The sequence below is a fragment of the Lampetra fluviatilis genome, chromosome 61 (genome assembly GCF_964198595.1).
Source record: "Lampetra fluviatilis chromosome 61, kcLamFluv1.1, whole genome shotgun sequence".
Classification (NCBI taxonomy): Eukaryota; Metazoa; Chordata; class Hyperoartia; order Petromyzontiformes; family Petromyzontidae; genus Lampetra; species Lampetra fluviatilis.
The window spans coordinates 7378893-7393470 of record NC_136335.1 but is presented as its reverse complement, the minus strand read 5'-3'; the positions used below and the strand labels follow the sequence as shown (position 1 = coordinate 7393470).

The window sequence follows — 14578 nt, the reverse complement described above, 5'->3', positions numbered from 1 at the left end:
GTGCTCAGATGCTACGAAACGGTGCAGCGACCCACGTAGAGAGCGACCCGCGTGGAGAGCGACCCGCGGACACAGCGACCCGCGGACACAGAGACCCGTGGTTCTATTGATAACACAGAGGAGGGGGAGTGAAGGGCTTTTTGAGGTTGCGACTGGGAAGGAATTGGCCGACTACTTCGGAGGTCCCCGAGGTATTTGGCGGATTGGAGTAGTTGGGACTTTCGTGCGAGTGGTGGCCTCTGCGCAAGTCCAGGGCGTGGTGGTGGTGGTGGGGGGCAGATTGGAGGAGATGCAGATGTTGCAATTATGCGTTCTAACCCACACAACAACAAACAACAACAAGAGGTCGCCCGTGTGGAAACAGCGTTGGGATTCTTCATCGGACAGAATAATCGGCACGTTCAGTAAAATCAACCCCCCATAGGGGTTTTCAACTAAAAAGGGGACGGAGAGAAGGATCGACTTACACTCAGTGCGACACGGCGGTTGTCAGGCTTTTATTATCGTCAAGTGAACAGCGGCCACGTGAACTCAGAGACACAACGTGTGCTTCCGTGCGTGTGAGCGTGTGGATGTACGTGTGTGTACGCGTGTGTGTATACACGCATGTGTGTGTGTACGTGTGTGGGGGGGGGGGGGGTCCGGTGGCGCAGTGGCTTGCGCTGCGCTAAGAACCCGTCGAGCCGAGTTCGATTCCCGCTCACGGCCACCATGAGCACCTCTCGGTCACCTCAGCCTCAAATAAAAAGTCCGTGTAGTTAGTACCCATGCTGTCGGTGTAGATGGTACTCATGGTATCCGTGTGTTTGGTACTCATGTGGTGTCCGCATTCCTAGTTGGCGCTCATGGTCTCGGCGATCCAGGCGTTGTAGTTGCACACCTTGGTGTAGACGCCCGGGTAGTTGGGTTCCGCACAGCCGCGTCCCCACGACACGATGCCCTGCAGCTGCCCGTTGCACACCACGGGGCCTCCAGAGTCTCCCTGCACCCAGAGGCGATAGGGGGGGGGGGGGGGGGCTCATTAAGCCGGGCGCCTGTGGCAGTACAGCAAGTGGGGTAGTACAGCAAGTGGGTAGTAGGGTGACAGTACAGCAAGTGGGTAGTAGGGTGACAGTACAGCAAGTGGGTAGTGGGGTGACAGTACAACAAGTGGGTAGTGGGGTGACAGTACAACAAGTGGGTAGTGGGGTGACAGTACAACAAGTGGGTAGTGGGGTGACAGTACAGCAAGTGGGTAGTAGGGTGACAGTACAGCAAGTGGGGTAGTGGGGTGACAGTACAGCAAGTGGGTAGTGGGGTGACAGTACAACAAGTGGGTAGTGGGGTGACAGTACAGCAAGTGGGTAGTAGGGTGACAGTACAGCAAGTGGGGTAGTGGGGTGACAGTACAGCAAGTGGGTAGTGGGGTGACAGTACAGCAAGTGGGCAGTGGGGTGACAGTACAGCAAGTGGGTAGTGGGGTGACAGTACAGCAAGTGGGGTAGTGGGGTGACAGTACAGCAAGTGGGTAGTAGGGTGACAGTACAGCAAGTGGGTAGTAGGGTGACAGTACAGCAAGTGGGTAGTGGGGTGACAGTACAGCAAGTGGGTAGTAGGGTGACAGTACAGCAAGTGGATAGTAGGGTGACAGTACAGCAAGTGGGTAGTAGGGTGACAGTACAGCAAGTGGGGTAGTAGGGTGACAGTACAGCAAGTGGGGTAGTAGGGTGACAGTACAGCAAGTGGGTAGTAGGGTGACAGTACAGCAAGTGGATAGTAGGGTGACAGTACAGCAAGTGGGTAGTAGGGTGACAGTACAGCAAGTGGGGTAGTAGGGTGACAGTACAGCAAGTGGGTAGTAGGGTGACAGTACAGCAAGTGGGTAGTGGGGTGACAGTACAGCAAGTGGGGTAGTGGGGTGACAGTACAGCAAGTGGGTAGTGGGGTGACAGTACAGCAAGTGGGGTAGTGGGGTGACAGTACAGCAAGTGGGTAGTGGGTTGACAGTACAGCAAGTGGGCAGTGGGGTGACAGTACAGCAAGTGGGGTAGTGGGGTGACAGTACAGCAAGTGGGGTAGTGGGGTGACAGTACAGCAAGTGGGTAGTGGGGTGACAGTACAGCAAGTGGATAGTGGGGTGACAGTACAGCAAGTGGGTAGTGGGGTGACAGTACAACAAGTGGGTAGTAGGGTGACAGTACAGCAAGTGGGTCGTGGGGTGACAGTACAGCAAGTGGGTAGTAGGGTGACAGTACAGCAAGTGGGTAGTAGGGTGACAGTACAGCAAGTGGGGTGACAGTACAGCAAGTGGGTAGTGGGGTGACAGTACAGCAAGTGGGTAGTAGGGTGACAGTACAGCAAGTGGGTAGTAGGGTGACAGTACAGCAAGTGGGGTAGTGGGGTGACAGTACAGCAAGTGGGGTAGTAGGGTGACAGTACAGCAAGTGGGTAGTGGGGTGACAGTACAGCAAGTGGGGTAGTGGGGTGACAGTACAGCAAGTGGGGTAGTGGGGTGACAGTACAGCAAGTGGATAGTGGGGTGACAGTACAGCAAGTGGGTAGTAGGGTGACAGTACAGCAAGTGGGGTAGTAGGGTGACAGTACAGCAAGTGGGTAGTAGGGTGACAGTACAGCAAGTGGGTAGTAGGGTGACAGTACAGCAAGTGGGTAGTAGGGTGCAGTACAGCAAGTGGGTAGTGGGGTGACAGTACAGCAAGTGGGGTAGTGGGGTGACAGTACAGCAAGTGGGTAGTGGGGTGACAATACAGCAAGTGGGTAGTGGGGTGACAGTACAGCAAGTGGGCAGTGGGGTGACAGTACAGCAAGTGGGGTAGTGGGGTGACAGTACAGCAAGTGGGGTAGTGGGGTGACAGTACAGCAAGTGGATAGTGGGGTGACAGTACAGCAAGTGGGTAGTGGGGTGACAGTACAGCAAGTGGGTAGTGGGGTGACAGTACAGCAAGTGGGTAGTGGGGTGACAGTACAACAAGTGGGTAGTAGGGTGACAGTACAGCAAGTGGGTAGTGGGGTGACAGTACAGCAAGTGGGTAGTGGGGTGACAGTACAGCAAGTGGGGTGACAGTACAGCAAGTGGGTAGTATGGTGACAGTACAGCAAGTGGGGTGACAGTACAGCAAGTGGGTAGTGGGGTGACAGTACAACAAGGGGATAGTAGGGTGACAGTACAGCAAGTGGGTAGTGGGGTGACAGTACAGCAAGTGGGTAGTAGGGTGACAGTACAACAAGTGGGTAATAGGATGACAGTACAACAAGTGGGTAGTAGGGTGACAGTACAGCAAGTGGGGTAGTGGGGTGACAGTACAACAAGTGGGTAGTAGGGTGACAGTACAGCAAGTGGGTAGTGGGGTGACGGTACAGCAAGTGGGTCGTGGGGTGACAGTACAGCAAGTGGGTAGTAGGGTGACAGTACAGCAAGTGGGTAGTAGGGTGACAGTACAGCAAGTGGGGTGACAGTACAGCAAGTGGGTAGTGGGGTGACAGTACAGCAAGTGGGTAGTAGGGTGACAGTACAGCAAGTGGGTAGTAGGGTGACAGTACAGCAAGTGGGGTAGTGGGGTGACAGTACAGCAAGTGGGGTAGTAGGGTGACAGTACAGCAAGTGGGTAGTGGGGTGACAGTACAGCAAGTGGGTAGTAGGGTGACAGTACAGCAAGTGGGTAGTGGGGTGACAGTACAGCAAGTGGGGTAGTGGGGTGACAGTACAGCAAGTGGGGTAGTGGGGTGACAGTACAGCAAGTGGATAGTGGGGTGACAGTACAGCAAGTGGGTAGTAGGGTGACAGTACAGCAAGTGGGGTAGTAGGGTGACAGTACAGCAAGTGGGTAGTAGGGTGACAGTACAGCAAGTGGGTAGTAGGGTGACAGTACAGCAAGTGGGGTAGTGGGGTGACAGTACAGCAAGTGGAGTAGTAGGGTGACAGTACAGCAAGTGGGTAGTGGGGTGACAGTACAGCAAGTGGGGTAGTGGGGTGACAGTACAGCAAGTGGGGTAGTGGGGTGACAGTACAGCAAGTGGATAGTGGGGTGACAGTACAGCAAGTGGGTAGTAGGGTGACAGTACAGCAAGTGGGTAGTAGGGTGACAGTACAGCAAGTGGGTAGTAGGGTGACAGTACAGCAAGTGGGTAGTGGGGTGACAGTACAGCAAGTGGGGTAGTGGGGTGACAGTACAGCAAGTGGGTAGTGGGGTGACAGTACAGCAAGTGGGTAGTGGGGTGACAGTACAGCAAGTGGGCAGTGGGGTGACAGTACAGCAAGTGGGGTAGTGGGGTGACAGTACAGCAAGTGGGGTAGTGGGGTGACAGTACAGCAAGTGGATAGTGGGGTGACAGTACAGCAAGTGGGTAGTGGGGTGACAGTACAGCAAGTGGGTAGTGGGGTGACAGTACAGCAAGTGGGTAGTGGCGTGACAGTACAGCAAGTGGGTAGTAGGGTGACAGTACAGCAAGTGGGTAGTAGGGTGACAGTACAGCAAGTGGGGTGACAGTACAGCAAGTGGGTAGTGGGGTGACAGTACAACAAGGGGATAGTAGGGTGACAGTACAGCAAGTGGGTAGTGGGGTGACAGTACAGCAAGTGGGTAGTAGGGTGACAGTACAACAAGTGGGTAATAGGGTGACAGTACAACAAGTGGGTAGTAGGGTGACAGTACAGCAAGTGGGGTAGTGGGGTGACAGTACAACAAGTGGGTAGTAGGGTGACAGTACAGCAAGTGGGTAGTGGGGTGGTAGTGATGCTTCTCCTCTGGGGCTTTTTTGGTTTCCTCCCACATTGTAAAAACGTTCGGTGAGTGGGTAGGTGAGTGATGTAAGTGAGAGGTAGGTGAGAGCTGGGTAGGTGAGTGGGGTGGGTAGGTTGGGTAGGTGAGAGTGGGGTAGATGAGTGGGGTAGGTGAGAGTGGGGTAGGTGAGTGGGGTAGGTGAGAGTGGGGTAGGTGAGTGGGGTAGGTGAGGGGGTAGTGGGGTGAGTGATGTAAGTGAGAGGTAGGTGAGAGCTGGGTAGGTGAGTGGGGTGGGTAGGTTGGGTAGGTGAGAGTGGGGTAGATGAGTGGGGTAGGTGAGAGTGGGGTAGGTGAGTGGGGTAGGTGAGAGTGGGGTAGGTGAGTGGGGTAGGTGAGGGGGTAGGTGAGAGCAGGGTAGATGAGGTGGGTATGTGAGAGTGGGGTAGGTGAGTGAGGTAGGTGAGAGTGGGGTAGGTGAGTGATGTAAGTGAGAGGTAGGTGAGAGCTGGGTAGGTGAGTGGGGTAGGTGAGAGTGGGGTAGATGAGGTGGGTAGGTGAGTGGGGTAAGTGAGTGAGATAGGTGAGAGCGGGGTAGGTGAGTGATGTAAGTGAGAGAGGTAGGTGAGAGCTGGGTAGGTGAGTGGGGTAGGTGAGTGGGGTAGATGAGGTGGGTAGGTGACAGTGGGGTAAGTGAGTGAGATAGGTGAATGGGGTAGGTGACAGTGGGGTAGGTGAGTGGGGTAGGGAGAGTGGGGTAGGTGAGTGGGGTAGGTGAGAGCTGGGTAGGTGAGTGGGGTAGGGAGAGTGGGGTAGATGAGGTGGGTAGGTGACAGTGGGGTAAGTGAGTGAGATAGGTGAGTGGGGTAGGTGAGAGCGGGGCAGGTGAGTGGGGTAGGTGAGTGGGGTAGGTGACAGTGGGGTAAGTGACAGTGGGGTAAGTGAGTGAGATAGGTGAGTGGGGTAGGTGAGTGGGGTAGGGAGAGTGGGGTAGGTGAGTGGGGTAGGTGAGAGCGGGGTAGGTGAGTGGGGTAGGGAGAGTGGGGTAGGTGAATGGTGTAGGTGAGTGGGGTAGGTGAGTGGGGTAGGTGAGTGGGGTAGGTGAGAGCGGGTAGGTGAGTGGGGTAGGTGAGTGGGGTAGATGAGTGAGATAGGTGAGTGAGGTAGGTGAGAGCGGGGTAGGCGAGCACCTGGCACGAGTCCTTGCCGCCCTCCATGTACCCCAGGCACACCATGTTGTCGGTGATGTCTCCCGGGTAGCCGGACTCGCAGTCCGCCACGCTCAGCACCGGCGCCTGCACGCACATCAGCACGTCCGGGCTGCCTGGGGACCCGCGGGTGGTGGGGGGGGGGTGAGGAGACACGGTGAGGAGACACGTGGATGGAGACATGGTGAGAAGACGCGTGGATGGAGACACGTGTAGGTGTACCTATGGCGGTCTCGGTCTCGCCCCAGCCCGAGATGGTGCACATGACGCCCACGGCTGCGCAGGCGGTGGGCAGGGCCACGGGCTGCGCGTAGGCGTTGAGCGTGGCCGGCTTGGCCAGCTTCACCAGCATGATGTCGTTGTCGATGGTGCTGGAGGCGTAGCCCGGGTGGCGGATCGCCTTGGAGGCTTGGATCCACTGTTCGGTGCCCTCGCTAGCGAAGATGTTGTGCTCGCCGATGCGCACGGAGATACGGGACGCGCTGAGGGGGGTGAGGGGGGCAAGCGGGTGGAGGGGGGGTAGACACAGACGAGCTTATCACACGCCTCACCTCACCACCCGCGCCTCACCACGTGGTCTATTGTGACGAAACCTCACCTCATACCTCACCACGTGGTCTACTGCGACGACACCTCACCACGTGGTCTACTGTGACGACACCTCACACCTCACCACGTGGTCTACTGTGACGACACCTCTCCTCACACCTCACCATATTCCTCACCAGACACTTCACCTTATACCTCGCTTCTCACCACCTGATCTACTGTGAATACACCTCTCCACACGCCAGACCGCACGCTTTCACCACACCTCACCACACCTCACCCGCCCCCCACTCACGTCTGGTAGCAGTGAGCGGCGGACACGACCCACTCGTCGCTGATGAGGGAACCGCCACAGAAGTGGTAGCCGATGTTGAGGGAGACCTGCCACGCCTGGGAGTGCGGGACGCACTCCTCGCCACCCACAATGTGGTCTCCTCCCAGCGGAGCCGCCGCTGTCAAGGTACGTGGAGATACATACAGACACGTGGAGATACATACAGACACGTGGTGACACAAACAGACACGTGGTGACACATACAGACACGTGGAGATACATACAGACACGTGGGATACATACAGACACGTGGTGATACATACAGACACGTGGAGATACATACAGACACGTGGAGACACATACAGACACGTGGTGACACATACAGACACGTAGTGACACATACAGACACGTGGAGATACATACAGACACGTGGGATACATACAGACACGTGGTGATACATACAGACACGTGGTGATGCACACAGACACGTGGTGATACATACATACACGTGGAGACACATACAGTCACGTGGTGATGCATACAGACACGTGGAGATACATACAGACACGTGGTGATACACACAGACACGTGGTGATACATACATACACGTGGAGACACATACAGACACGTGGTGATGCATACAGACACGTGGAGATACACACAGACACGTGGAGATACACACAGACACGTGGGGATACACACAGACACGTGGATATACATACAGACACGTGGAGATACATACAGAGACGTGGAGACACATACAGACACGTGGTGATACATACAGACACGTGGAGATACATACATACACGTGGAGACACATACAGACACGTGGTGATGCATACAGACACGTGGAGATACATACAGACACGTGGAGATACACACAGACACGTGGGGATACACACAGACACGTGGATATACATACAGACACGTGGAGATACATACAGAGACGTGGAGACACATACAGACACGTGGTGATACATACAGACACGTGGAGATACATACATACACGTGGAGACACATACAGACACGTGGTGATGCATACAGACACGTGGAGATACATACAGACACATGGTGATACATACAGACACGTGGTGATACATACAGACACGTGGGGATGCATACAGACACGTGGAGATACACACAGACACATGGTGATACATACAGACACGTGGGGATACATACAGACACGTGGTGATACATACAGACACATGGTGATACATACAGACACGTGGGGATACACACAGACCCGTGGAGATACATACAGACACGTGGTGATACATACAGACACGTGGTGATACATACAGACACGTGGTGATACACACAGACCCGTGGAGATACATACAGACACATGGTGATACATACAGGCACGTGGAGATACATACAGACACGTGGAGATACATACAGAGACGTGGAGACACATACAGACACGTGGTGATACATACAGACACGTGGAGATACATACATACACGTGGAGACACATACAGACACGTGGTGATGCATACAGACACGTGGAGATACATACAAGTGGAGATACATACAGACACGTGGGGATACACACAGACACGTGGTGATACATACAGACACATGGTGATACATACAGGCACGTGGGGATACATACAGACACGTGGTGATACACACATACCCGTGGTGATACATACAGACACGTGGGGATGCATACAGACCCGTGGTGAAACATACAGACACGTGGTGATACAAACAGACACGTGGAGATACATACAGACACGTGGAGATACATACAGAGACGTGGAGACACATACAGACACGTGGATATACATACAGACACGTGGTGATACATACAGACACCTGGTGATACATACAGACACGTGGTGATACATACAGACACGTGGAAATATATACAGAGACGTGGAGACACATACAGACACGTGGAGATACATACATACAAGTGGTGATACATACAGATACGTGGAGATATATACAGAGACGTGGAGACACATACAGACACGTGGATATACATACAGATACGTGGTGATACATACAGATACGTGGAGATACATACACGTGGTGATACATACAGACAAGTAGAGACACATACAGACACGGTGAAAGTGACACGTCGAGACATGAAGACACATATAGACACGTGCAGGAGATACGCAATGACATGGAGATACAGGGACACACGGTGGAGTACGTGGACACACGGTAGCCACGGTGGGACACGGCGAGCAACGGCGAGGAGACGCGTGCGAGGTCATGTAGCTCACTCACCCCGCTGGGCAGTGCACATCGCTGAAGGTGGAGAGGGCGCAGAGCAGCGGCTGCTGTGCTGCTCTGCGCTGCCCCTCTGCTGCCCTCAACACAAGCAGCCTACAGCACCCGCTACGCCGGGCAGGTCGCCTGCCAATCTCTGTGCAGCCTCCAACCTGCCGAGTTTTCTGACATTGGGCGCTTTCCGGCCGATGTGGCCACAGCCTAGATAATTGGCTACGCGTGGTTTGCTGTGCCAAGGCTTTCTCTGTGCGTCTGGGTCCTCCTGCCCATCGTCTCGTCGCTTGGGTTTCTGGGCACCGCGTACAATCTGCTCTCTTGTAACGCCGCGTGTTTTCATGACGTGATTTTGGTACAACGTGATGAATGTATTAGGGAACAGATTTTTTGAAAATATATAACGCGGATGCGAATTGTATAGAACGCGATTTAGTGAATGGAACTACGTCTCGCGCGTAGGAGTAAGCGGTCGTACGGCGTAGCATCATCACACAAGGCATTGGGATGCTGCTGGATGCTTCTAGCTGCTACCCACGTGCCTCAGTCTTTGTTCAGCCTGCGTTATGCATTTCACGCATTATCGTGGACTGTGCGCCGCCCTATATCATTTGTCTCGCTTTGCGTAAAACTTTTTTTCTTTTAATTACACTGAGCGGCTTCACGACTAACACTGTAACATGCATTTTCACTCATTTTTGGGTTATATGATTAATTATATTATTAAACTAAAACACAGTAATTGTAAAATAATACGTAAAATTACCAATAATATAACAAATTATCATGAAAAATGTCAGTCATGTTCGTGTTTTTGAAACCTACTACCCCTTAACTCCCTAATTCTCTATTGAATCAACGGTTACCATAACGAGATTTTTCCACAATGCAGTGGTCTTCAGGAACGCAACTACTACCGCCACGTTGTAGGAGGACGGACTGTACAGCCAGGTCGCTCGTCGTGGGGACGGGGCCGTTCTCGCAGGAGTGGGCGCGCCATCGCTGCTGTGCCTGGCACTTACCGGCGGCACCCACGAGTGCGGCGAGCAGTAGATAGATCATGGCGAGAGAGAGAGATGCTGACCGCGGTCGAGGCAACAGGCGACTGATGTGCGCCGTCGTCGAGCAATCGCCTCTTATATCCGCGCTTATCTCCGTGACCTTGCTCCTTTATCACCGCCTCCATCTGTACCCTGCCTCCTGCACCCCGCTCCCACCCGCACAGGTGCAAGAGGGAGATGTTGGCTCCCACGAGGTGTTGCTGGTGTTGCCACCTCTCCCGGTTTTCCACGGATCGTCCTCTTCTGGAACGAGGAGGTTGCTTTCCTGCGAAGTTGTCTACAGGTCTTGGGGTGCTTAAGGGAGTAGGCGGGTAGGTAGGTGGGTGGGTGAATAAGTGGGTGAGTGCATAGAGGGTGATTGCGTGAGTGGCCGAGTGAGTGTGTGGTGCCACGACCGCGGAACAACTCCGCAAGCGCCGCGATTCCCTCCCGGCCCCTGCTCTAAACACATACACGCACGCAGCGCACCCACGTAGTGTCCTGGTGGGGGATTGCCTGGCACATCGGGTTTTAATCCGATGGACCCCTAGATGGAAAGTCCCACGGTTTCCCGGGGCCAGGAGATTGGCCGATCCTCGCAGGACAGGTTACGAGAGACTCGCTAATGAGTGCGCGCAGTTTCGAGGGCTGGGACGGGAGCGCGCCATCGCGAGCCTTCTTTCAGAGGAGGAAGAGGAGGAGGAGCTCGCCAGGACAGTGAGGGGGGGGGGGAGCCTCCAGGGATACAGACCGGCATAGGGGATGTAGCCGGCCATGTGACCCATTTGCGCAGGGAGGTGACCCAAGCCCTCGAAGAAGTGACCCAAGCCCGCGAGGAGGTGCACCAAGTACGCGGGGAGGTGACCCGAAATATGAACAAATTGCAGTCCACAATGGAGGTAGTCTAGGCCGAGGTGGGGGCCTACACTCCACGGTAGAGGGACTAACCGGGCGGGTGTCCCAATTAGAGGCAGAGTTCGGGCAGATGCGTATCAGTAGTGGGAGGGGGAGTGGGCAAGGGCCTCCTATGGAGCCACCGCCCTCCCCCGGGCGTGTTATCTATGCGACCGTCGGGGGCATCTCGTGAGAGACTGTCCCGAGATCGCCCGCGCTAGACACGCGCCAGGGTTAAATGCCAACGCCTCCTAGAGAGTGGACCAACTAGGGGTGCAATAGACGTGGTCCCAACACAAATGGATGATAATAATGGTGAGCGAGTGACCCCCACGCAGATGCCGACAACAACACCTAAGGACGCGGCGACTGCGAGCGACTGGCTGCGGGAGCTAGTGGCAGGAATCACGGGGGCCACGTGGCTGGTGGAAGGGCAGGTAAATGGGCGGCGTACCCGGATTCTGCAACACAATCGGAGTTGACATAGGCCGCCTACAGGCCCCGGATCGCGCGCTGCACACTGCGAGTGGAGCTGGGATGGGACTGCTGGGGAGGGTCACCCATTGAGGTCCACCTCGGACACCAGGTGTGTAACCAGGAATTCTATGTGCAGCCCCGCCAGCGATGCGCCACCGTGGAGGGCAGCGGGAGTGGTTTCCGTTACTGGGATAGGGGCCGGATCGCCCCCGCTTACCACCCGTGGCCGTTATCCTGGTGTCGGCTGCCACCATCGGGCCCCTCACGGAGGTGCTGGTGCTGGTAACAATGCCTTCCACCGACCCCTCCCACCGGCCATTGGGTGAGGTAATGTTGACTCCTCACCCGGAAGTTGGCGGCGTGGTACGGAGTTGTGGGGTAGGCCACGCTGGTAAAGAGACGGACTGTGGATGTGGAGCTGAGTCGACTTGCTGAAAACTGGTACCAGTCGGGTCAAAATCTGCCTTTGTAGAGGAGGTTCATGAAGGGTGTTACTGGGCAGTTGGACGCAGTCGCCCCCCAGCAACAACAGAGGGCAGAGGAGTGACACAAACAACAACGAGCGAAGTAATCCCAGTCAATACATCCATGGCACCTGGGTCTCTGGGTCTACCCCGTGACCTCCTGTCAGCCAGCTTTCGACACTTTATGTGACGTCAAAGTGCACCTAGCCTGGCACAAGCGCCGTGGTGATGTCACTGCCACTTAGAAGCAAATGGTGGCTGTTGTTATTGGGTGAATGAATGGAAGATGGGTTAGTGGCTAAGTGCGTGAGTGAGTGGGTGGCTGAATGAATGAGTGGATGGGTGATTGAGTGGTAAGGAGGGTTGTCACCTGTTCAATTTTCCCGAGGTTCGTCCTGTTGTTGAGAAAATAGCTGCTATGTGCTTTTGAGAAGGGTCATTGCCCGAAACTCCGTGTTGAGTTTTTGTTGTTATTTTATAACAATATTAACAATGTAGCACTCAAGAGAACAATTCACATTGAGTTACCACCTCTACTGGAATTGCGAAGTATTCGTCTTCCTCTGTTGATACGTCCTGGGTTTTTCCAACTCAAGAGTTGGCAACACTGGTGAGTGGTGGGAGACGGTGGTGTGGCCCTCGCTCTGCTCAGCCACCTTTGTCTCCCCAGTGTCTATTTCTACACTTTGTACCGGGCACTCATATGAGACTGTGGACTTAAGGGGGGATGCTATGCTTAGAACGAATTCATTGCCCCCCCCCACCCTCAGTGCTGATGTTCGCTACAGCCAGGAATCGAACCCAGGTCACTGTTGATTGCGCAGTCGACACCTGCTCACCACCACACACCTTCCCACGACCCCCGTGACCTCACAGGGAGAATATCCAGGTGTGAGGGTTTTCCACTCGGACCAAAGCATTCTCCCCATGGGAGAGGGGGGGGGGGTTACGAGCCCCTGAGGTTTGGTGGACGAGGCAATGACGAATTTACAACTTAGAGGGGGAGGTTGGGGGGGCAATGGCGCGATCGTGACACAGGAGCGAGGGAACCACGCGAGACGCACGCAGCCTGCGGGAGTTGGTATTTCTGCCGCTGCTGTGTGATCAAGCCTAGGGGCACACCCAGTGGCAGCTACCCCTGTGCGTTAGTCTGGCGGTAGGGGGCGATGCAACTGCTGCCGCTGCTGTGTGGTCAAGCCGAGGGGCACACCCAGTGGCAGCTACCCCTGTGCGTTAGTCTGGCGGTAGGGGGCGATGTTGTTGCTGCTTGTGTGATCAAGCCGAGGGGCACACCCAGTGGCAGCTGCCCGTGTGTGAAAGTCTGGCGGGAGGGGGCGATGCTGCTCTTTGTAAATTACATCACGGGTTCTTTAACGTACGTTGAAGCAGGTGACGCGAGACCTATAGACTCACACAGATACCGATACTCAGAGAACCATACTCACAGAAAACAATACTTATAAATGCTGATAGACTTACATAGATGCCCATATACTCACGGAAGAGACCCATAGGTCCCATACAGATCTACGTGGAGAGGCATCATCACAGCAGCGATAATTCACCACTCTGCGACTCGAGACGCAGTCATCTGGCTCATCAACCACCTCGATGTGGAACCACTGCTTCTACTCGGCAAAAACAACAGCCACACGAAGAGGATTATTGATGGGCGTGATGTTTCTCTTTCAAATCGAATCGGTGACGTCGCTTCACATCGGGCTGTCTTCGCGAATTTATACTTTGCCCGCTGCAAAATGTATGCGAATATCTCGATCTGTGCGAGTCTATGGGTCTGTATGCGAAGTTAGAGATCCCAGTGCGAGTCTGTTAATCTCTGTGCGAGTGGATGGGTCTCCGTGAGACTATTGAGGCCTTACTATTCGTACGGCTGTTGATAAAAAACGGCTGTGATTTTGCATGGAGGTGTTTGACGAGCCAGATTATCACGTAGGGAGGATTGGAGTGGCGAATTTTCACAGCTGGAATGCCTCCACCACCTCCCATCCGTGTTTGGGGTGCCACGGTGGAACGATGTTCACGACCTCGCCAGGTTTACAATTTTCGTGGGATCAATCCCAACCCGATGCCTGTATATTTGGAGTTGGCATGTTCTTCCCGCAGGCGCATGGATTTTTGTCCGGGGCCTCCAGTTCCCCTCTACATTTCGAAAGATCCGTTTAAATTCTTTGGCTGCTGTACATTTCCACAAGCCACTTCGTTGAGCTATGTGGTAGCCAGGAATATTCGAAAGAGAGCTACATAGCTCAGTGGGCCCTTACCTGGTAAAATAAGTTGTTTTGGCGAGGTTTTACACATCGCACCAAGCACTCATTTGGAGGCCGAGTCAGCCGAGGGGGAGGGGCAGGATCGGTGTAGATCGTCAGTGGCATTGGTGGCCGTGAGCGGAACTCGAACCGTGGCCCACCCAGGATTGTAGTGCAGTGCGCGAACCGCCGTACAACTCCCCACACCCAGCAGCAAACACCACGCACGCACACGGTGGACAAGCCGAGGCAGCGGTTTTTCTGTAAAAACTTTACTTTTGACAATTCCCGGTTTGACAGAACGCACTCGACCGACGGCAGAGGGCGCACACAGATCAGTAGTGGGGGGGGGGGGGCGTGCGGACCTCGCAAAAATGAGGCAGTAGAGGAGAAACAAAGGTGGCAGGGCCAGGGGAGAATTCCAAGCAGTAGCGCAGAGCATA

General features: G+C 54.6%; 1 protein-coding gene across 1 annotated transcript; it reads right to left on the bottom strand.

The window, feature by feature from the left end:
* Positions 1-594: 594 nt before the first annotated feature.
* LOC144951199 (trypsin-2-like) lies at positions 595-10086 on the bottom strand. Its single transcript, XM_078881345.1, has 5 exons — positions 10016-10086; positions 6768-6924; positions 6146-6405; positions 5906-6039; positions 595-982 (listed from the first exon to the last, which is right to left on the bottom strand). The coding sequence occupies exons 1-5, from the start codon at positions 10053-10055 to the stop codon at positions 833-835; spliced, it is 741 nt and encodes a 246-aa protein (XP_078737471.1). The 5' UTR covers positions 10056-10086; the 3' UTR covers positions 595-832.
* Between the last annotated feature and the right edge of the window lie 4492 nt (positions 10087-14578).

Coding starts and splice junctions, on each gene's coding strand:
- LOC144951199 (XM_078881345.1), bottom strand. CDS start 10,055: ATGATCTATCTACTGCTCGCCGCACTCGTGGGTGCCGCCG. Junction 6,040..6,145: donor CGAGACCGAGACCGCCATAG/GTACACCTACAC, acceptor GCGGGTCCCCAG/GCAGCCCGGACGTGCTGATG. Junction 983..5,905: donor GCGGCAAGGACTCGTGCCAG/GTGCTCGCCTAC, acceptor CTCTGGGTGCAG/GGAGACTCTGGAGGCCCCGT.